Genomic DNA, 22,376 nt, shown 5'->3' with positions numbered 1-22,376 from the left:
TTATCATTCAAAGTGACATTAATTTGGGGTTAAAGAATGTCTTCAAAATCTATAAAATTTCTCCTATTTGGTTTCTCTGCTTATCAGTGAGATCTAATGTGCAAAATAGATTGTAGCATTCTTTCCTGCACTTATAACAGGGATACAACTCTGATTTATTCAAGCTTTTTATATAATTCCTCCGTTATTTCAAAGATTTGTCACTAAGACTGAAACAAAGTCCAATGCTAGCTCATGTCTCTTTTCATTTCTATAGCAGCAAAGAATGGAACTTTTGCAGTCATTCAGACCCTTTCAGCATTTCTAAATTGCAGATTATGGTCTTTGTGCTCATTTTAAACAATAGCTAGCTCTCCTAACTGTCTGAAAGTCACATAATTGCAGCTTTAACCTGCTGCCATCATGTTTCAAGTGGGTCCAACAAACTGAACTGAAAATTGCAGGCAAATCTCTAAAGTAGCAGGCAAAAAAATTACTCAAAGTTGGTTCTGATGGCAATTTGTGTTAAAACTGTCACTTCTCCCAATCAATTATGTCAAATGTGCAAACCTTTGTATTAGATGGAAGTTTACAAGTAAAATATATTATTACTTACAGCCAGGAACAAATTCTTACCTAGAAAATTCAGTTAGACCTATAAATGAGTCAACTGCATAAACAAATATATCCGGCAAAATGTTAAAACTACAGACAAGTGACTAACCTGTTGGACATCTGTTGTCAAATTAAACAGTTCAGTCAGAGCATGAATTATGTGTCCTGAAATATTCTGACGACAGTTCTTCTGTACACACATGATATCATTAACAAAGTACACTTTTTCTGTAAAACAAAGTAAAGTTTATTTTGGTAAAGCAACAGTTCTATTTAAGTTTTCTTTGTATGTATTCCTTATTACTGAGTCGTTGCGCAAGTACTCATATGGGACAACGAATAGAAAAACAGAACCAACAGTAAAGTTCTAAGTAATTATTTCTCGATATAGAGATTTTCCTGATCAACATCAGAAGCTGAATGTATGCCTCCCTTACTGGCATATTTGGAGGCAATAGACTGGTAAAATAAAATTAAAGGCTTTCCCATCTGAATGCCTTCTCCAGATCTGTCTGCCATATTAAAATGGGTGAGGAATGTATCAGACAATTCACCTACCATTAGGGCTTTTTTTTGCTCTTTAGTAGCCAATTGGAGTCATTGATCTTAAAGATCTACAGAAAAAGGCATTTGGTCCACTGTTTTGACTGGTGCAGCCTCAATCACCTAACTACTCTAATCCCTAGGCAATGGCCTAGTGGTATTATCACTAGCCTATTAGTCCAGAAACTTAGCTAATGTTCTGGGGACCTGGTTTAAATGCAGATGGCAGAATATAAAGTCAATAAAGAATCTGGAATTAAGAGTCGAATGATAACCATGAAGCCATTGTCGATTGTCAGAAAAACCCATCTGGTTCACTTATGTCCTTTAAAGAAGGAAATCTGCCATCCTTACCTGGTCTGGCCTACATGTGACTCCATTCGCAATGTGGTTGACTCTTAACTGCCCTCTAGACAATAAATGCTAGCCCAGCCAGAGACACCTACATCCCATGAACAAATAAAACACATCCATTTGCCGAGAGGTGCGAGGGAGGAGCAAAGGACTACTGGGAAGGTGAATCTAACAGTTTAAAACACTTACTTCAGGCGTCGGGGCATCCCATCCACCTCCTCTAACCTTACTAAGAGTCTGTAAACGAGATAAGTTTTCAGGTTTCTCTTTTTTTTCTTCTCTTCCTTTGTTTAGTTCTGTGCGGGCTTTCAGAGTAGTGGGATATGGATGTTAGGGCAGTCGATGTTCCTCCTGCAGAATGTTCCTCCTGCAGAGACTTCATATGTCTCTGTCGACTACATCTGCAGGATGTGCACCCAACTCCAGCTCCTCGAAAACCGAGTTAGGGAACCCGGATCATCGGGGAGGCTGAGGGGGAAATTGAGAGGATGTACAGGGAGGTGGTCACTCCCCAGACACAGGATAAGGACAGCTGGGTTACTGTCAGGGGGAGGAAAGGGAACCGACGGTCAGAGCAGGGATCCCCTATGGCCGTTCCCCTCAGCAATAAGTATACTGTTTTGGATACTGCTGGTGGGGACAGCCTACCAGGGAAAGCCATAGTTGTCAGGTCTCTGGCACTGAGCCTGGCACTATGGCTCAGAAGAGAAGGGGGGAAAATAGATAAGCGCGAGTGGTAGGGGACTCAATAGTTAGACAGATTGACAGGAGATTTTGTGGTCAGGAATGGGACTCCTGGAAGGTATGTTGCCTCCCTAATGCCAGGGTCTGGGATGGCGTTGATCAGGTTTACAAGATTCTGAAGGGGGAGGGTGAACAGCCAGAAATTGTGGTACATATTGGCACCAATGATATAGCCAGGAAAGGGATTGAAGATCTGAAAAGTGACTACGAGAGAGTTAGGTTGGAAGTTGAAGAGCAGGGCGAGTAGAGTAGTGATCTCAGGTTTGCAACCAGTGCCAAAGATAATGAGATGAGGAACAGTCAGCGAATGCAGCTTAACATGTGGCTGTGAGGCTGGTGCAGGAGGGAGGGCTTCAGATACCTAGATCATTGGGATACCTTCAGGGGAAGGTGGGACCTGCACATGAAGGACAGGTTGCACCTGAACTGGAGGGGCACAAATGTCCTGGGTGGGAGATTTGCTCGTGTGATTCAGGAGGGTTTAAACTAGTTTGGCAGGGGGGTGGGAATCAGAGCCACATGTCTGAGAGGGGGTCAGTTGCAGATGGGGCAGTGACAGAATGTATTGAATCTATCAGGAAGGTTTCTCACATGATGAAACAAAGGAATCGGTTAAAGTGTGTCTGCTTTAATGGAATGAGTGTCCAAAATAAGAGTGACAAACTTAGAGCATGGATCAGTACTTGGGGCCACGATGTTGTGGCCATAACGGAGACGTGGGTTTCACAGGGTCAGGAATGGTTGCTTGATGTTCCAGGGTTTAGAACATTTAAAAAGAACAGGGAGGGTGGAAAAAGAGGAGGGGGTGTAGCATTGTGAATCAGAGAGTGCATCACAGCTACAGAAACAAAGGTTGTTGAGGAAGGTTTGTCTACTGAGTCAGTATGGGTGGGAACAGCAAGGGAACAGCCACCACATTGTGGGTTTTCTACAGACCACCTAATAGCAGTAGAGAGATTGAAGATCTCATAGACGAGCAGATTCTGGAAAAATGCAGAAGTAGCAGGGTGTTTGTTATGGGTGATTTCAACGTTCCCAATGTCGACTGGAACCTCCTAAGTGCAGATGGTTTGGATGGAGCCATTTTTGTCAGGTGTGTTCAGGAGGGTTTCCTTACTCAGTATGTAGACAGACCGACGAAGGGAGAGGCCATTTTGGATTTGGTGCTCTGCAACAAGCCAGGACAGGTGTCAGATCTCATGGTGGGAGAGCACTTTGGTGAGTGAAAAGAGCAGTTACCAAGGGAAGATATTTAATGGGGGAAAAGGAAATTATGACGCTATCAGACAGGAGTTGGGAAGTACACACTGGAAGCAATTGTTCCACAGAAAGGGCATAGCAGCCATGTGGAGACTATTTAAGGAGCAGTGGCTGTGAGTGATGCACAAATTTGTTCCTCTGAGACAGGTAAGAAGGGGTAAGATTGAGGAACCTTGGATGACAAGAACAGAGGAACTTCTCGTCAAAAGGAAGAAAGCAGCTTAGGTAAGGTGGAGGAAGCAAGGATCTAGCACAGCTTTAGAGAATTACAGACTTGCTAGAAAGGAGCTCAGAAACTGACGGAGGAGAGCCAGGAGGGGGCATGAAAAAGGCTTGGCAAGAAGGATTAGGGAGAACTCAAAGGCATTTTACTCATACATGAGGAATAAGAGAATGATCAGGGAAGGTAGGGCCGATCAGGGATAGCGGAGAGGGCTTGTGCGTGGAGTCTGAGCAGACAGGGGAAGCCCGAAATGAGTTTTTTGCTTCGGTTTTCACCAAGGAAAGGGAACTTGTTATAAATGAAAACTTAGAGGAGCTGGGATACAGTCTTGACCAGATTAAGATTGATGAAGTTGATGTGCTAGAAATTTTGGAAAATATTAAGATTGATAATTCCCCAGGGCCAGACAAGATTTATGCAAGGCTGCTCCGGGAAGTGAGAAAGGAGGTTGCTAGGCTGCTGGCGAGGATATTTGCCTCCTCACTCTCCACAGGAGTCGTATCGGAAGATTGGAAGGAAACGAATGTTGTTTCTTTTTTCAAGAAGGGTAATAGGGAAATCCAAGGCAAATACAGACCAGTCAGTCTTATGTCTGTGGTCAGCAAAGTTTTAGAAAGAATTCTGAGGGATAGGATTTATGACTATTTGCAAACCATACTGTGATTAAAGGCAGTCAGCATGACTTTGTGAGGGGCAGGTCATGTCCCACAAATCTTATTGAGCTCTTTGAGGAGGTGACAAGACAGGTCAATGACGGTCGAGCAGTGGATGTGGTGTATATGCACTTCAGCAAGGCATTTGATAGGGTTCCCCATGGTAGGCTCATTCATAAAGTCCTTCCTGAAGAAGGGCTTATGCCCGAAACGTCGATTCTCCTGTTCCCTGGATGCTGCCTGACCTGCTGCGCTTTTCCAGCAACACATTTCCAGCTCTGATCTCCAGCATCTGCAGACCTCACTTTCTCCTCATTCATAAAGTCAGGAAGTATGGGATATAGGGAGATTTGGCTATCTGGATTCAGTATTGGCTGACTGACAGAAAGCAGAGAGTGGTTGTAGATGGAAAGTATTCTGTCTGGAGGTCAGTGTTGAGTGGGGCCCCGCAGTGTTGAGTGGGGTCCTGTTCTTGGGCCTCTGCTCTTTGTAGTTTTTATAAATGACTTGGATGAGGAGGTTGAGGCGTGGGTTAGTAAATTTGCAGATGACACAAAAGTTGGAGGTGTCGTCGATAGTATAGAGGACTACTGCAGGCTGCACTGTGACATAGATTGGATGCAGAGCTGGGCTGATGGGGTTCAACCTGGATAAATGTGAAGTGATGCATTTTGGAAGGTTGAACTCGAATGCTGAATATAGGATTAAAGACAGGATTCTTGGCAGTGTGGGAGAACAGAGGGATCTGGGTGTGCAAGTACATAGATCCATCTAAGTTGCCACCCAAGTGGATAGGGTTGTTAAGAAAGCAAATGATGTTTTGTTAACAGGGTATCGAGTTTAAGAGCCACGAAGCTTTGCTGCAGCTCTACAAATCCCTGGTAAGACCACATTTGGAATATTGTGTCCAGTTCTGTTTGCCCTACTATAGGAAAGATACCGAAGCTTTGGAGAGGGTGCAAAAAAGGTTTACCAGGATGCTGCCTGGAATGGAGCGCTTGCCTTATGAAGAAAGGTTGAATAAGCTCAGATTTTTCTCTCTGGAGAGAAGGAGGAAGAGAAGAGACCTGATCGAGGTGTGCAAAATAATGAGTGGAATAGATAGAGTCAATAGCCAGAGACTTTTCCCCAGGGCAGGATTGACAGGTACGAGGAGTCATGGTTTGAAGGTATTAGGAGGAAGGTATAAAGGAGACCTCAGAGGTAGGTTCTTTACACAGACGGTTGTGAATGCATAGAATGCGTTGCCAGCTGTGGTGGTGGAAGCAGTCATTGGGGACATTTAAGTGACTGCTGGACATGCACATGGATAGCAGTGAGTTGAAGGGTGCGTAGGTTAGGTTACTATATTTTACATTAGGATTAAACCACGGCACAACATCGTGGGCCAAAGGGCCTGTTCTGTGCTGTACTTTTCTATGTTCTCTATGTTCTATCCCATTAAAAGTGTCATTCTGCTTCTGCTGTTATTTTAGTTGTGGTAAGGGAAAGAGCAGGCAAGGCCGATAGTCCAGTGGTTTTCACTGTGTGGATTGCTGTCAAGCAGGGTGGGCATAAGCTCCTTCAGAAGCTCCCTTGTGCCCATTTGGCAAAGTCCTAAAATCAAATTCTCCCCTGCTGTAATGCCAGTCCTAGTCTCTATAACCCTCCCTGCATCACTCCCTGAGGTCTTCCAGCCAGGCCCATCCAAAATAACGGATTTACTTCTGTTCAGGCTCCAGGACTGTTCTTTCTGGGATACTGACAGTAGTACAAATCTTGGCCATAGCTTGAGATTGGCTTGCTGGGACTACAAAGCTGCCATCCAAACCAATCAACTGACAGTTCTCCAGGATGAGACAAACCCAGGTCAGAAGTCCCATTCTGCACAGTTCAGGCTGGTTCCTCCAAAGCAGCCAGAATCTGAGTCAACTAACTTTTCTGTCAGGGGGAGGCAGGGATGTTGAGTATGTCACCTCTTAAAATCAAGCCCCAAATTGTACCTTTGATGACATTATGTTTATACAAGACTGCTAATGGTTGCCATAAACAATTCAATGAAATACATGAGAATTGTTAGTTGGATGTAGTTGCATGATGCTGACTTTGTTTCTGTAGCTATATGTTTGTGGTTAATTCTTTGTCGTACATTCAATATAAATTTAATGTTTCTCTTGGGTTTCTTCACAATAAAAGTTAAAAACAGTACTATAAATTGCCGTGCTTTACTTCTGTGATGTTCAAGCTCATGTCTGCAATACTATTAAAAATTGAGTTTGATTCACCAATAAAGTATAAAATCAACACCAGTGTGAAAAGGCACATAAAGCTTAAAATCAGACTAAATAAACATTTAAATTAAAATTATAGAGCTATGCATTGCAACTTTCAATTAAAGCAGAAGTCTAGTACCTATCTACCAGTGTAAGCTGGTACTACCAGCCTACTGACTAGCTATCACCATCTGCTTTGCCTAACTGGCAGCAGTGAACCAGAATGCAAACTCTAACTACTTCCCAGAACTGGGAAAAAAATTATTGCTAGCTCACCAGGATATACCAGCTTTTATGGTTCTCAATTTCGGGTGGACTATTGCTTCTAATGGTTCTTTATTACTTTCTTTTTCTGGGATTAACTCGTTTGTAGGTTTTGCAGATAATCGATCTCTTTCACTTTAAGCAAAAGATGTGTACTTCTAAAATAATTTATGAACAGGATTCAAGCTTTTGGAGTTTGCAGGCAAGTTATTTAAATATGCAGACCCTTTGATTCATTTTTGTGACTGTACATGCATTGTAAGCTAAAAGGGCTGACTTTTGCACAGCCAACACAGGATCGTCTTGGTTGGTGTTAGTAAGAATTCAATTACGAATATTGATATGTTGATTTGGTAAAATATGAAATATGCTGAAAAATGCAAAGGTACTTTACCTGTAAAGAGATTCAGTAACTTTAACTGAAAGAGACTTGTGGCATATGATGACGTGGCGTACTTATTGAACCAATCAAATTGACACACTTCTCCCATTCTGAAAGAAGAGAGAGTAACACAGAAAGGATTTTAGATTTTTACTTTAGATTAGATTACTTTACAGTGTGGAAACAGGCCCTTCGGTCCAACAAGTCCACACCGACCCGCCGAAGCGCACCCACCCAGACCCATTCCCCTACATTTACCCCTGCACCTAACACTACAGGCAATTTAGCATGGCCAATTCACCTAATCTGCACATTTTTGGAGTGTGGGAGGAAACCGGAGCACCCGGAGGAAACCCACGCAGACACGGGGAGAATATGCAAACTCCACACAGTCAGTCGCCTGAGGCGGGAATTGAACCCGGGTCTCTGGCGCTGTGAGGCAGCAGTGCTAACCACTGTGCCACCGTGCCGCCCACCAATAGTGTCAATAGTAAATTTTACCAGACTACATGGTGCACTGAGATGGGAATTGAGAAATCAAATTATCAACACTTCAACATAAAATAGTCACTTGCAAAGTCAATAAGCAGAACGCCCAATTGGTCGAGCTTGAAATGCTTGTAAACAAGGATTAACAAAAAGTCACTCTCCAACATAAATTTGTCTTGCTCAATCATTACACAGGTCATTTTAAATTGACATTTATATATATTCTGAACAAAAACACAAATAATAATTAATATATTGCCATTGCTTTGTATCTGTGCAGGTGAAACTCCAATAAAAGAAAGTGATGGCTAACTTTCATTGATTGCTTCAAAATAATTTGTAACATTGATATGAGTAAACACCATTGGAATTCTGCTAGTGGGTAGAATAATGATAGTACAGTAGACTGAAACAAAATGAGGACATTATTACCACTGCCTGGACACTACATTAAGTTTGGTTGTACACCTGCTGGACATTTGTAGGCTGGGAGTCATTGTGATTGTCATAGATCTCTCTGAATTTACATGCAGCACCACAAAGTCATATGTGCCCAGACGGCAGCACCCTGCGCATGAGAAAACTAAAGTTGTAAAGCTGATGCTGCACATTGAATTGCCTACATTTCTTTGGAAAGGGAAGTGTAACATTTCCCTGTCTTTTGGAACACGAAGTGGAGGCAGCCTCTCTTCTACAACAATGGTCAGGAAAATGTGAGATTTTGGAGCTGTTAGCTTTCCGTGGCTGTTAGGAGCCAGATGCAAATTCACGGTGATGGCCGTTTTTACAACATTGGTAATGACAGCTTCTCTCTGCTCTGAGGCTTTAGATCTGCCTGTAAGAGGTGCTAGATTCAAATATGGATTTCAGTGTAGATTTTGTTTTACTCTAACAGCATCCAGGAATGGCACCAAGTGGAGTGAGCATTAGTACGTTCAGAATAATATGTTAAGAGAGGTGTTAGGTGAATCATTCAAGTCGGCAATATTAGAGATGCATCAGCGTTACATACTGACTAATGGGATGATCTGCTAATCTGCATACTGGTGGCATACATTCACAGCACTGCAATCCAAAGAAATATTTAGTGCATCTTGATTAAAAGGTCATTTTGAATCTAAAATGGCTTCTAGGAACACCAAATATTTGGATGTTTTGCAGCCAAATTTCATGGACTCGGTCAAACAATCAATGAAGAGGTCTGTTTTGCCGTTAGTAACAACACAATCTACAACCCTCCAGGTGGACTTTATCATAATGGAAGATTGCTCAGACAGCTGACATTGTAGTGAAACAGATATGACAGACATGAAATTTTATTGAACTAGGTTCATGTAAAGGTTTCTGAAAATGGTCAGTGAATGTAACAGAGCATTGAGGAATTATTGGTTAATAAAATTAAAAAGACAACATTTGCCTTTTATAATTAGATGACTAATCACTATCACTTGGGTCTGAGTCAACAACTGAAGTGAAATTATTAAAAATATGACTATAAAAATGCATTTACATAAAACTTAAAAGAAACATATCGTTCGACTCCCAAATGATATGTTACAGAGTGCTAATTTTCAGTTAGTGAAACACAGAAGCTTTACTATCCCCCTCCAATTTGAATGAATCAATGAAAATCATACCGAAAAGACTAAATAAGAACTTCAATTGTATCTCACCAACAGACATAACTTCTTTTACCTTGTATAATTGCCTGTTTCTTTGAACTCGAGAAGCAGTTTCGTAAATTTAGGAATATCGGCTGCTATCTTCCAAGCAGGACTTGATACTGGCATTGCATCAAACAACTCTTCAAGCCTGTCCATCAAGTTCAGTGTCATATTTATGATTTCAGTTGAGTTAAGATTTCCATTAGGGTCAAATCCTTGGAACTCCAAGAACACATTATTGATAACATGCACAAAATTTATAGTTGCCTGATTGTTTTCTGGTAGTAGCTCATTCAAGATCTGGATAATCTTGTTTACCAATGTTTGTCTGAATTCAGGTGTATGATCCCAATGTGAGTAAACGTCAAAAATCAAATCATTTATAAGTTGAAATGCCTTTGAGCTTTGGTTGAAGTGTTCATTAAAGATTATGTCTGTGATGTGGGGGAGCAACTTTTGATAAACCTCCAGAACAGATGCTGCTGAGTCCATTTGTTCCATTAGCAGCTGTGAAATATTGCTCATGAGACTGGCAGATTTTACCATTTGGTTGAGTGTTGTGTTAACTATTTCTGGGAGGTTATGGTTTTTAACCAAATAACTGATGACATTCAGTATTTTGTAATTGTTTTCATCTGTAAAGTTGGATATATACGGCATTATTTCCAGAACTGTCTCCAAATCATTCGATATTTTGTAAATTTGCAATGCATTAAGCTCAATGAAACCATTTGCTGTTATGTTTCTCATCAAACTGATCACATTCTTTACAGCTGGCAGTAGCTCTTCAATTTTAGGATTCTTTGTTATGTCATTTAATATTTTGTCAATATCTGTTGACAAAACATTAATGGCATTATGATTGAGGACACCCAATAAATCATCTAACACTGAATACAGTGATTCATTTTGATAACCTGTCATTGAAAGTAATGACCGCAGAGCAGGGATAAGTGTGGAGATATGTTTTTTTGAATCTGAAAGTGACAATGCGTTTTTGGTTGCATTCCTTAAGTAATTAGCAAGAAGTTTCAGAGAGCTGTGTGCAGTTTCTGAATTGTTGCCACTCAGCAAAAGTATTGTGTCACTTACATCAGAGAGAAAATTAATGGCTTGTTCAGCAGAAATAGTGCTTGTTAAAGTCATATTCTGAATCAGGTGAATCAGCCTCTCAGAATTTTCTCTTATTGGGACAATGGGACAACTTAAGTTGTCCTCTTTGATGGAAACTTTGACATATGAAATGTTATTCCAAATATCTTGCAGTTTTATTAGCACTGGAGACTTGAAGCCACACATCTGGGCAATCTGGAGCAAAAATGCATTCAACTCTTCGTAGTGTTGAAGAACACAACCCGTTTGCTGAATGATTTTCTTGAAAACAGTACTTCCTGAGCATTCCACTTTTGTCGTCCCTTGGACAACTTCTGCAAAGAGCTGTTTAATATCAACTGCCAGATTAAAAGCAGTACTAAGACTTTGATTTGCCTTGAAGTCACAAGCTTTTAACAAGAGACCGTCATCAACGTCGGCTGCTTCTTCTGATAGCAACTTGCAAATAGCTACGGGCAAACACTGTGATAACTGTGAGGAATTAGCAATGTTAGAAATCACCTGTATCAGTCTGATAACCTTCTCATTAAGTTCAGTGTAATTTCCAGTCTGACTTCCTTGACTGAACTCTAATCCCGTTGTCTGATGAGCTAATCCAAACAAGTAAAGTGCATTCAATGCTTGACTCACATTCATGGTAGAAAGACTCTTTACTAAGGTAATACCATCTTGAATTAGAGTTTGTGGAAAATGTTCATTTCCAGCCTCTGATAAAATTACCCTGATGATTTGCAGAATCTCAGTCATATTTTGAAATTTTGGCACATGTTTTAAAATGCTCGTCACTTTTGTCAAAATATTTAACATGACATGTGAATCCCCAGTGCTATTCAGTTCTTTAAAGAACCTTGCAAGGTCACTGTTCATTTGCTCCAAATGGGCATTTATGGAATCTACATCTCTGGTTGTTGTCAAGGTGGTTGTGAGATTGTAAATTACATAGGTTACATTTTCTGTCAAGCTGATCTGATCTTGATGAAAATTTGTGAAATGCTGAACAAAATTACCAAGTAGTACTGAAAACATCCTGTGTATAAGTTTATCATTGAAAAGAGAAGTCCAAGGGACAGCAAACAACTTAGTTGGTTCAATGTATTTGATTCTCATTAGGCTGTTACGCAGTAATTGAATGAACATTTCAGCACCTTCACTGGCAGGCATAGATGGTAATGATACCTTATTCAAAAATATCACATATTCTCTTACAAGTTGTGCAGTTTGAATTATTGCATCAAGCTGAAGTGGAAACTCCAAGGTGGCATTACTATGTCTTGAGTTATAAGTTAATGTGACATTTTCAACAAAAGTTATGAGTTCATTAAGGCTGTACACAGCTTGTTTGTTACTTGAGCCATGCTGCACTGTGGCATTAAGCAAGATCTGAAGATCTCTTTTCAGCAATTGCAGTTCATTATGAATTGCAGTTATTGAGTTTAAATGTTGCAAAACAAAGAATGTAACGTTGAGTACAGAGTCAGTTTCCAAATCTTGGGTGTGGCTTTTGTTTAGAAATGGAAGGAAGAATCTTAATACTTCACCAACACCTTTGAGCTCTTCTGTTGTTTCCTGAGGTATCTCAATCAGCTCAAGCACCTTAGAAAATGAATCGAAGTACATCAGCAACCGTTGAAAGTATCCACCTGGATGTGTCTCCAGTTTGTAATGCTCAGTTACATTATCAATCATGTTGAGCACTTTCACGACAGAAGTATAATTGGGACTCTTCAAGATTGTTGCTAAATTTGAACTTTCGTTCTTCAGTAAAATGAGGGCCTGTGCAGCTGCTGTTGTGTCATTGCGAACTTTTATTGTTTCTGAAATAACATGAAGAAGACGAGAGGCCGATTGTGCAAACGGTAAAAATTGTTCAATGCCACTGGTTCCACCCTTGTTCTCAATCTGCTGTAATGTCTTCAGAAAACCACTAGAAATGTTCATAACATCTACAGCACATTCAATCTCTGACAGCGGAAATCCCTCCAAACCATTTATAAATGTATTTACATGTTCTTCTACAATTGAGTTGTTGTTGAATGTTTTGTTGTTGATATATTCAATTAGCAGATAAAATGATTCACTGGATTCAATTATTAGATGAGGTTTACATTTTGATTTATCCATTTCATCTAATTTCTCTGCAAAATGTGCTATTTGAGAAAACAGTCGACTCAATCTGATGTTCTGAATGTTCAAGTCCTGTTCTGAACATTTATTTAAACTTAGGCAACCAAAAACTGCAGTTTTACTGAGTAAAGCACTCATGGCCTCGGTCACAGACAAATTGTATGCAGTTCTCATATTAAAATGATGAATTATATCCAAAGTGCCAAATAACACATTCGAAATTTTCTCTGGCCTCAAATTTATAAAAGCACTTTGATTCATCTGAAGAAGTAATTTGTGAAGCAGTACTGAAAATTTCTGAATGTTCTGATCTGAAGTTAGAACAGCAGTTAGTGCTTGTATTTGCCGAGATAGGAGTTTGGCAGAATCTACAGAATACCACTGGCTTAAGTTAACATTTCCACTGACCAGATTACTGAAATGGCCAAACAGCTCTTCTGCTGTTGCATTGTCATTGGCCATGTTTTCCAAGTGTTTCATTAACTGTTCTGTTAGGTTATATGACATGTTTTCATCATTAACAATATTGTAAGCTAAGTCAATGGACATCTTCAGAGTTTGAATGCTTGTGCTTTTGTAAGAACTGGAATCAGGACAAATCATTTCCAACAATTCAATAACTTCATAGTAATAAGCAACAGATGCATTTGTGCCATGGAACTGTTCTGTCAGATTTCGAATCTTGAAAATTGTTTCCTCAGTTTTTCTCATAACTTTGTCTATTTCAGATATGTTCAATCCAAAGATCGGAATTTTGGTTACATGCGTCAGAAATGAGAGCGATGGATCGGAAAGATTGGTATGTGTCAGTACAAGTAGCCACTGCAGCAATTTTCCCCATTCCTTTTCCCCTGTATTTGGATTTTCTGAATGGATTAGTTGTTTAATTAACACCACTAAGGCTTTGTGTGGAAACTGGCCTCCATTTGTCTCAGCTGTTGCCACTAAATTCAAGAATTCTTTCATATATTGCACAGAGTGGTTGAGATAGTCCATGTTGAAACTGTTATTGTAGAATAAAAGAATTTCCTTGACGACCACTTTAATACTTTCTAGATCAGCATTGGGTTTTAAATATGCAAGTGTTTGTAGGATTGAATACATTTTGTCATGTTGAGGGTCATACAATGACCACATAGGGCGAAGGGCATCTATGATTTTGGAGAAATCATTCAAATTATCAAGATTAGAATCCTGAAATAAACTAAGGACATTGTCCACAATTGTGGCAAGCTGTTGAAGCGTTTTGTTGTCGATTGGAATAAGAAATGTATTCACTATATGATGTAAGATGATAATGCGATCAGTGCTTAATTGGTACAAATTCTGAAGATTAAAGCCATTTCTTGCAGTAATGTTCTGCAGGAAGACTTTCAATGCAGCTGTCCTGTTATCCATGATCAAATGTCTGGTACATACTGACGTTTTATTCAGTTCTTGCGACACTTCTTTCAAGCCATCATAAAAGAAGTTTACTACTTGAATATCCAAATCCAGCTGTACTGCTATCTCGTTTATAATTTCAGTCCATGACAGAAACAAATCTGCTATGCATGACAGTGAGGATGTTATTTCTTGATTTCTATCCATTAGGTTGTTTATAATTTGTTCCACCAAGGTTCTGTATGGATTCTGACTGGATTGTGAATTAGAAACAGCCTCTACTGAACGGATTTTTCTTCCAGTATTATGTGTGGAACAATACTTACTCAACCAAATATCAGAAATAGGGATGGATGAAGACTGCAATGCTTGTAACAACAAACAGCTAACATTGTTTGTATTATCATTGAAAGTTTCTGCGAGTCTTACAATTGTCTCATTTATCTGTTGCAGTTCTGATCCTGTAACATTTCCCCCTGCTTGTATTTGTGATTGTACGTAGAGATAGAGATTCAATAAATTTTCAGCTAAGTCATCCTTTGACATGTTGTGGAAGACAGACACAAGTTTTGAAATTGCACTAAAGGCCTCACTAATGTCATTGGAGCTATATCGTTCAAAAAAACTGGAAATGTCTTCAGAAATATTATTGACAGCAGTTACCAATGATGAGACCTCAGTCACATTTGATAATTGTGAGATTGCATGAAGTATATTAAAAGCTGTCTCCAAAAGCTTTGTTTTATTTTCTGTATTAATCATTTGCAACAGCTTGAACAATGGCAGCTGAGATAAAGATTGAGCAAAAGGATCAATTAATGAAGCATTTTTTAAGCCATTGATGGCATCCAGCACTGATGAAAGTTGTTCTTGAGACAGTAAACCAAGATTATTCAAATAATGCAGAAATATTTTAGTCATATCAAGATAATCTATGTTGCCTTTGGTTGAGCTTATCCATATTGTAGATGTCAAATTCCAGAAAGAATTTAGACTGTGTGTTAGATTTTTAGAAATTCGATGATTAAGAAGCCTTTGCAATCTGAACCATGTGGCATTAAACTTGTCAGTTGTACTTTTAAAGAGGTCAGTGATCAGTAGATTTGGTAATTCTTTTTCTAACACACTAAACAAAATGTTCAGTGCTTCCCTAAACTGTGGTGACTGTCCTTTTGACCACTCATTCGTGAAAAACTTTAGTGTGGAAAAAAATGAATTGACACTACTTATTTGAGTAATTTGAAGTAATGCAGGAAATATCAATGGTGTTTCATTTGTTGCGTTGACATACTTTTTCATCCATAAAGGTACATTTTCTAAAATGACCTTTGCTACAACCTGTATTCCTTGGGAAGTCCCAAACAAATTTGCATCACTAAAATTTCCAAAACTCTGGCTTATAATCTGTATATCACTGGCACTTAGCTTAATGATGTTATTCAAGTTCAAAAGCTTCAGTAGTGAACTCTGAAACCTAAAAGAGAAAAATACAATAAATAAAATCTGTACAAATGAGATTTACTATAGCTATTAATAAAAAGAATAATTATTTAAAGTGAATTGAACAGCTTCTTTTGAAATTATCAGGAGGCCATTGAGTTCATGCTTTTGGTCTCCAAACCAAAGGACCAATTTAATCATTAAACCCTTTGATATCTAAATTTATCATTATAAAAGGATATTGCCATTTCTATTTGAGTCATTGGGTTCTGCTCTCACTGACAGAAAAAGAAGGAATATACATTCTTAAGCATTAGTATTAAAGATGATGGCAGTTAAAATTCCTTGCATCCTACTGCCCAGCAGCTGTTGCTGGAACAAAGTTCTAAGAACACAGCAGCCTGTGATGTTCTACCCAAAAAACTATTTTCCATTGCAGAATTATAAAACCATACACTAGAGACTTATGCCAAATTGTTTATTGTGTATGTGCCATCTCTTTGAAAAAGCTGTGCCTAGTTTGCTGGCAGTGCTGCAAGTACACTTTGAAATTTTTCAACCTGAATTTGCTATGACTATTTACTCAGGCATTGTCATAGAGTCATAGAGATGTATAGTGTGGAAACAGACCCTTCGGTCCAACTCGTCCATGCGGACCAGGTATCCTAAATTAATCTAGTCACATTTGCTAGCATTTGGCCCATATCCTTTTTAAACTCTTCCCATTCATATACCCATCCAGATGCCTATTAAATGTTGTAATGGTGTATTCTAGATCATAACAATTTGCTATGCTGTGAGGATGTAGAATATTTGATTAACACTTAATAGCTGAACACTTGATAGCTGTATGATGTGGGAGCTGGCTGATCCCATTGTGAACGGCAGTGACCACATCGGCAGCAAGTTGATGACCTGGAATCTGAGCTTCAAACACTGCAGCACATCCAGAAGGGAGAGAGTTACTTGGACGCTTTGTTTCAGGAGGCAGTCACATCTGGTAGATTAAGTAATTCAAGTTCAGTCAGTGATCAAAGACAACAGGGTGTGATTGCAAGTGAGGCAGGTAAGGGGATCCTGAGTTCAGGAGTAGAAGAGCCTCAGCTTTTGACCTTATCCAACAGGTATGAGATTCTTACTTCCTCTGTGGATAAGGAAAAAGGCTATGGGAGGATGAGCCAACTGACTATGGCATCATGGTGCAGAAGGTCATTCAAGGGGTGGTGGGGAACAAAAAGACAAGTAGTCGTTATAGGGGATTCCATAATTAGGGGGACAGATAGTATCCTTATTGAGCCGGACCGGGAGTCCCGCATGGTGTGTTGCCTGTCGGGTGCAGTACATCTCTGACTGGCTTGAAAGGCTATTGTAACGGGAGGGGGAGGATCCAGTTGTTGTTGTCCACATTGGGACTAACAACATAGGCAGGGATTGGGGATTATCAAGAATTAGGAAGGAAATTGAAGTACAGGTCCTCAAGGGTCATAATCTCTGGATTACTGCCCAAATCACATGCCAATTGGCTCAGGGACAAGAAAATTAGGGAAGTAAACATGTGGCTAAGGGACTGGTTCCATTAGGAAACTGGGAAAGAGGAGTTCCATTTCATGGGACATTGGCATCAGTTTTGGAACTGGGGGATCTGTACAGATGAGACGGTCTCCACCTGAACCGATCTGGAACCAGTGTTCGAGCAAAAAGGATAAATAGGGTGGTCACTAGGACTTTAAATTTGTGAGTCAAGGGAGGGAAAGGGATGGCAACAGGGAGTATGGTGATAAATGAAAAGGTAAGCAGCAGGCTAGCATGTATGCAGGAAGGTTTAAGTTCAAGCAGACTATGAAAGAAGCAAAAATGAAGGATAACGCGGGAGATATTAGAGACGTTGTGAAGCATAAAGGCACTTTACCAGTATGCTCATAGCATTTGTAACAAGGTTGATGACTTAACAGCACAAATCATCATGAACAAATATGATTTGGTAGCCATCGCGGAAACATGGTTGCAGAATGGTCAGGACTGCAAATTAAATATTCAGGGCTACCAGACTATTTGGAAGGACAGACAAGAATGCAAGGGAGGTGGTGTAGTTCTGAAATTCAAGGACGACATCAGGGTGGTGCTGAGAGATGATATAGGTTCTATGGAGCATGAGGTCAAATCCATTTGGGTGGAAATTAGGAATTCCAAGAAGAAAATGTCAGTGATAGGAATAGTCTATAGGCCAAAAGAAATTACATTGGGGTGGGCAATAAATAAGGAAATAAGTAATGCCTGCAAAAGTGGTACGGCTGTTCTCGTGGGGGATTTTAATCTGCATGTAGATTGGTCGAACCAGCTTAGTCAGGGTAGCCTTGAGGAGGAGTTCTTGAGTGTATCCGTGATGGTTTTCTTGAACAGTTTGTAATGGAACTGACAAGGGAGCAAGCGATCCTCAATCTAGTCTTATGTAATGAGACAGGAATAATTAATGACCTCATAGTCAGGGATCCTCCTGAAACGAGCGATCACAGTATGGTTGAATTTAAAATACAGCTGGATAGTGTGAAGATAAAATCCAACACCAGGGTCCTGTGCTTGAATAAGGGGGATGATGATAGAATGGGGGAGCACCTGGCTAAAGTAGACAGGAAACAGCGACTTTATGGTGTGACAGTTGATGAGCAGTGGAAGACCTTCAAAGAAATTTTTCAAAGTGCTCAGCAAAAGTATATTCCAGTGGGAAGGAAGGACTGGAAGAGGAGAGGTAATCCGCCATGGGTGTCTAAGGAAATAAGGCAGGCTACCAAAGTGAAAGAGAAGGCATACAAAGTGGCCAAAAACAGGAGGAATCTAGAAGATTGGGAAAACTTTAAAGGACAACAGAAAGCCACAAAAAGAGCTATAAAGAAAAGTAAGATAGAGTATGAGAAAAAACTAGCACAGAATATAAAGGCAGATAGCAAACATTTCTATAAATATATAACACAAAGAAGAGTGGCTAAAGTAAATGTTGGCCCTTTAGAGGGTAAGAAGGGGCAGTTAGTTATGGGATATGATGAAATGGCTGAACAGGTACTTTGCATCGGTCTTCACAGTAGATGATACTAATCATATGCCAGTAAGTGACAAATAGACAAAGGTAGGCGAGGACCTGGAAACAATTATTATTATGGAAGAGCTAGTGTTGGATAAACTAATGGAGCTAAGGATAGGTAAGTCTCCTGGCCCTGATGTAATGCATCCCAACGTACTAAACGAGATGGTGGGAAAAATAGCAGGTGGACTGGCAGCAATTTCCCAAACTTTGCTGGACTCTGGGGCAGTTCCAGCAGATTAGAAAATAGCAAATGTGACACCACCGCTTAAAAAGGGAAGTAGACAAAAGCTGGGGAATTACAGACCAGTGAGCTTAACCTTCGTAGTAGGGAAGATGCTAGCATCTATTATCAAGGAAGAAATGGCAGGGCACCTCGAAAAAAGTTGTCCCATTGTACAGCCGCAGCCTAAGTTCATGAAGGGCAGGTCATGCTTCACAAATCTTTTGGAATTCTATGAAGACATTTCAAGCAAGGTGGACAACGGGGATCCGGTAGATGTGGTGTACCTAGATTTCCAAAAAGCCTTTGACAAGGCGCCGCAGATGAGGCTGCTGCATAAGATAAGAATGCACGGTGTGAGGGGTAGAGTATTAGCATGGATAGAGAATTGATTGACTGACAGGAAGCAAAGAGTGGGGATAAATGAGTAGATTAGATTCTCTACAGAGTGGAAACAGGCCCTTCGGCCCAACAAGTCCACAATGCCCCTCCAAAGAGAAACCTACCCAAACCCATTCCCCTACCCTATATTTACCCCTGACTAACACACCCAACAAAGTGGGCAATTTAGCATGGCCAATTCACCTGACCTGCACATCTTTGGATTGTGGGAGGAAACCAGAGCACCGAAGAAAACCCACGCACTCACGGGGAGATTGTGCAAACTCGACACCGGCGTGAATCAAACCCAGGACCCTGGTGCTGTGAGGCAGCAGTGCTAACCACTGAGCCACCATGCTGCCCTATTCACCTGGCTGACTTCATTATAATCAATATACTGATAACCATAGAATCAGGATCCCAGAATGGCACACTTGTGTATACTGGAAGTTACCTCTCCAAATATACAGGGTCCTGTTCTGATTTTACAGACAGAAAGAAACATGTACATGAACTGTGGCTGTTTCAACTGAACAAAATTAATGACTGTGATTCATCATCCAACAGTGGACTCTCCATGGCAATTTCTTTGCCAATCAATCAGTATTCTCTTCACATCCAGTCCATTTTTTGGTTTCCCCCTTAAATTGGTATTCTTGTGAATTGCTTTGATGTGTGGAATAAGAAAAGCTTCGCCTAAGTGTTTTCATTCACCAATATAGATTATTTTTGAACTGCAGAAAAGAGTTGGAAGGGGAGCATGTAAGTGTATAGTTGAGGGAAGAGAGGCATTTACAGTGCATATGTGGCTGTATGAGGCCAAACAAATCACTTTTATTTGATATTTAACCTAAGAAAATACTTCCAGTTTATTCCAATCTGAACTCACTTTCATAAGTTAATAGGAAACCTTTGTCCTAATTCTTCATAAACAAATTTGAATAAAGCTGCATTAGATCAGGATCTCTCGTGATCCCCTTTTGGAAACAGATTACGGGGATTTTTTTGCCATATTAACAAAAAAAATCATATTTATAGATTTGAAGATGAAAAATGTAATACTATGTTCATTTGCCATTTGAGTGGTTTTTCCTGAGGAAAAGCCAAAACAAGACGAATACAAATGCAGAAGATAATATTAATTTGTGAGTGCATCACTTAATAAACAATGAGAATGAGAAAGGAACTTCTGAAAACAAAAAAGCAGCCCCAAAAATAAAAGATTTACGTTTGAGATTGTCGCACAAACAACTATCAAAAAGTATATATATTTTAAACCTTGCCACAATGCATATATGTTAATTGTATATTAATTGGTTAATTATATTTAGATGATGGACTTTAACTTATAATTCATGTCTATAAATAGACTCAGACCAAACTGTAATTATTGGGGATTTGTATGTTTGCAATTTGTAGCTCTGTAAACAATTATGAAAGTGTGTGAAGATTGACTCCAGTTCTGTCAGCCACCAACTGACTTTCTGGTGAGAAACAACATAAAATTAGACCATGGGTGGAATCTTGCACCCTCCCAAGATATACTTGGTGTTTGAGCCACATTCAATTGAATTGAAGAGTGAAGAATGATTAAGTCTGGTATGGGGAGGCTGGTTGGCCTGACTGCTAACTGCATTCCATAAGTAGACATTAATTTCCTCATTCCGCTGTTATGAATGTAAACCTTGTGCCTGGTGGGGTTTGTCATGCAGGGAGAATAATCAGCAAATATTTGTTTGCAGGTTTCCACAGGTCTCTCTTGTTCAAATGTCTAAACAAAGAAGTTGTATCTGGAAGTAGGATGAGAGGACATGGATGCCAACCTTGTCTGTTAAACCCTTTCCCATGAATCACTCTGCAATTCCTTTCATGCCACAATTCAACTATGTTTCCTGCATTCCTCCTTCATCCAAGGCTTTAGGTAATTGTGTACTACCAGCAGCCATACCTCTCCAGAGTGTAAAAGAACTGCCAGCCTTTAACTGATCACCAGTTCTTCCTGGATGGGAAAGCTGACAACCCCAGGTTCCTCCATCCTCATGGAAGGTCTGACACAGTCTGCTAAATATCTGAGTGACCAAAGTATTGTGGGACTACTTGAAAGACTGTGACATCACACCTTACTGGTTCCACAGTTGGCAGCCGAGACCTCTGTCATACCTACAAATTTCCGCTCCCATCTGAAGAACTTGGTTCCAAGATTCCACCTCAGAAATGAAATATTAGGAGTGAATTTAGATTCACTCTGTTAAGATCCTGGACCACATCACTAACTTTGTTACAATCTGTGTAGGTATCAATAACTTCTCCTTTTACTGTTAAGGTAGATGAAGTGTGAGATCCAGGGGTCTTACTAAGAGTATGAAGCCACAGAATTCCAAGATTTGGAGATGCCGGTGTTGGACAGGAGTTCACAAAGTTAAAAATCACACAGCACCAGGTTATAGTCCAACAGGTTTATTCGGAAGCACTAGCTTTTGGAGTATTGCTCCATCATCAGGACAACCAGCTGATGAAGGAGCAGCATTCTGAAAGCTAGTGCTTCCAAATAAACCTGTTGGATGAAAACCTGGTGTTGTGTGATTTTTAATGGGATTCCAAGGTTTGAATAAACAATAATAAACTCTACAAGTTAAAACAGTCATAGAATCTATAATGCATGAAAATATGTTCCTAACACCCAGAATTAATACATGGTAAATATAGATAATGGACTACGCCTGGACACTCGACAAGACACATCAATAGCAAATGTAATCAAGACAGGCCCTATAGATCTCTCAGTAATTCTACTCAGATGTAATGACATGTCGGTTTAAGTGACTCAGTTATGTGGAAAGTCTATAACAGCTGTGTAATCTTCCCTGAAGTATAAATAATGATCTAAACTGTGTGATTTACATATAAATTTAATAGTATTTATTGGGTTTTTGGACTCTAGGTTACTGAGAAACATAGGTGTTCCTGTGTGCCTGAAGTTAATAATAAATGTGTATTTCTGCAACCATGGTGTTTTCTTTCAGCAGTAGTATGGAAAAAGGCTGCTGGACCCAAAGAAGCAAGTGCAGGCTGGTCCTCTCTCTCTCTCTGACTTCTATCGAGTAAAAACCTGTGTTTGATTTTACCTTTTGTGCCAAGGGGTGTTTATGGGGATCATTGCCAGTATTTGGAATAGCATCATTAAGTTGAGATGAGCTGTTCAGTTTTCAGACAG

General features: G+C 39.9%; 1 protein-coding gene across 1 annotated transcript in view; it reads right to left on the bottom strand.

Annotated features, from left to right (window-relative positions):
* The window catches only part of LOC122549894 (ATP-binding cassette sub-family A member 13-like), a 277,518-nt gene that overhangs the window by 149,283 nt on the left and 105,859 nt on the right, over nucleotides 1–22,376 (bottom strand). The window contains exons 17-19 of the mRNA XM_043690092.2: nucleotides 9,454–15,516; nucleotides 7,282–7,379; nucleotides 704–822 (exon numbers count right to left, since the gene is read on the bottom strand). Coding sequence (XP_043546027.2) covers nucleotides 704–822; nucleotides 7,282–7,379; nucleotides 9,454–15,516 — 6,280 coding nt within the window. The remainder of the gene's footprint in view (nucleotides 1–703; nucleotides 823–7,281; nucleotides 7,380–9,453; nucleotides 15,517–22,376) is intronic.

This window comes from Chiloscyllium plagiosum, unplaced genomic scaffold (assembly GCF_037043375.1).
Source record: "Chiloscyllium plagiosum isolate Xiang-an unplaced genomic scaffold, Cpla_swu_hap1 HiC_scaffold_5, whole genome shotgun sequence".
NCBI lineage: Eukaryota > Metazoa > Chordata > Chondrichthyes > Orectolobiformes > Hemiscylliidae > Chiloscyllium > Chiloscyllium plagiosum.
The sequence above is the reverse complement of the archived record's forward strand: the minus strand, read 5'-3'. Positions and strand labels throughout refer to the sequence as shown.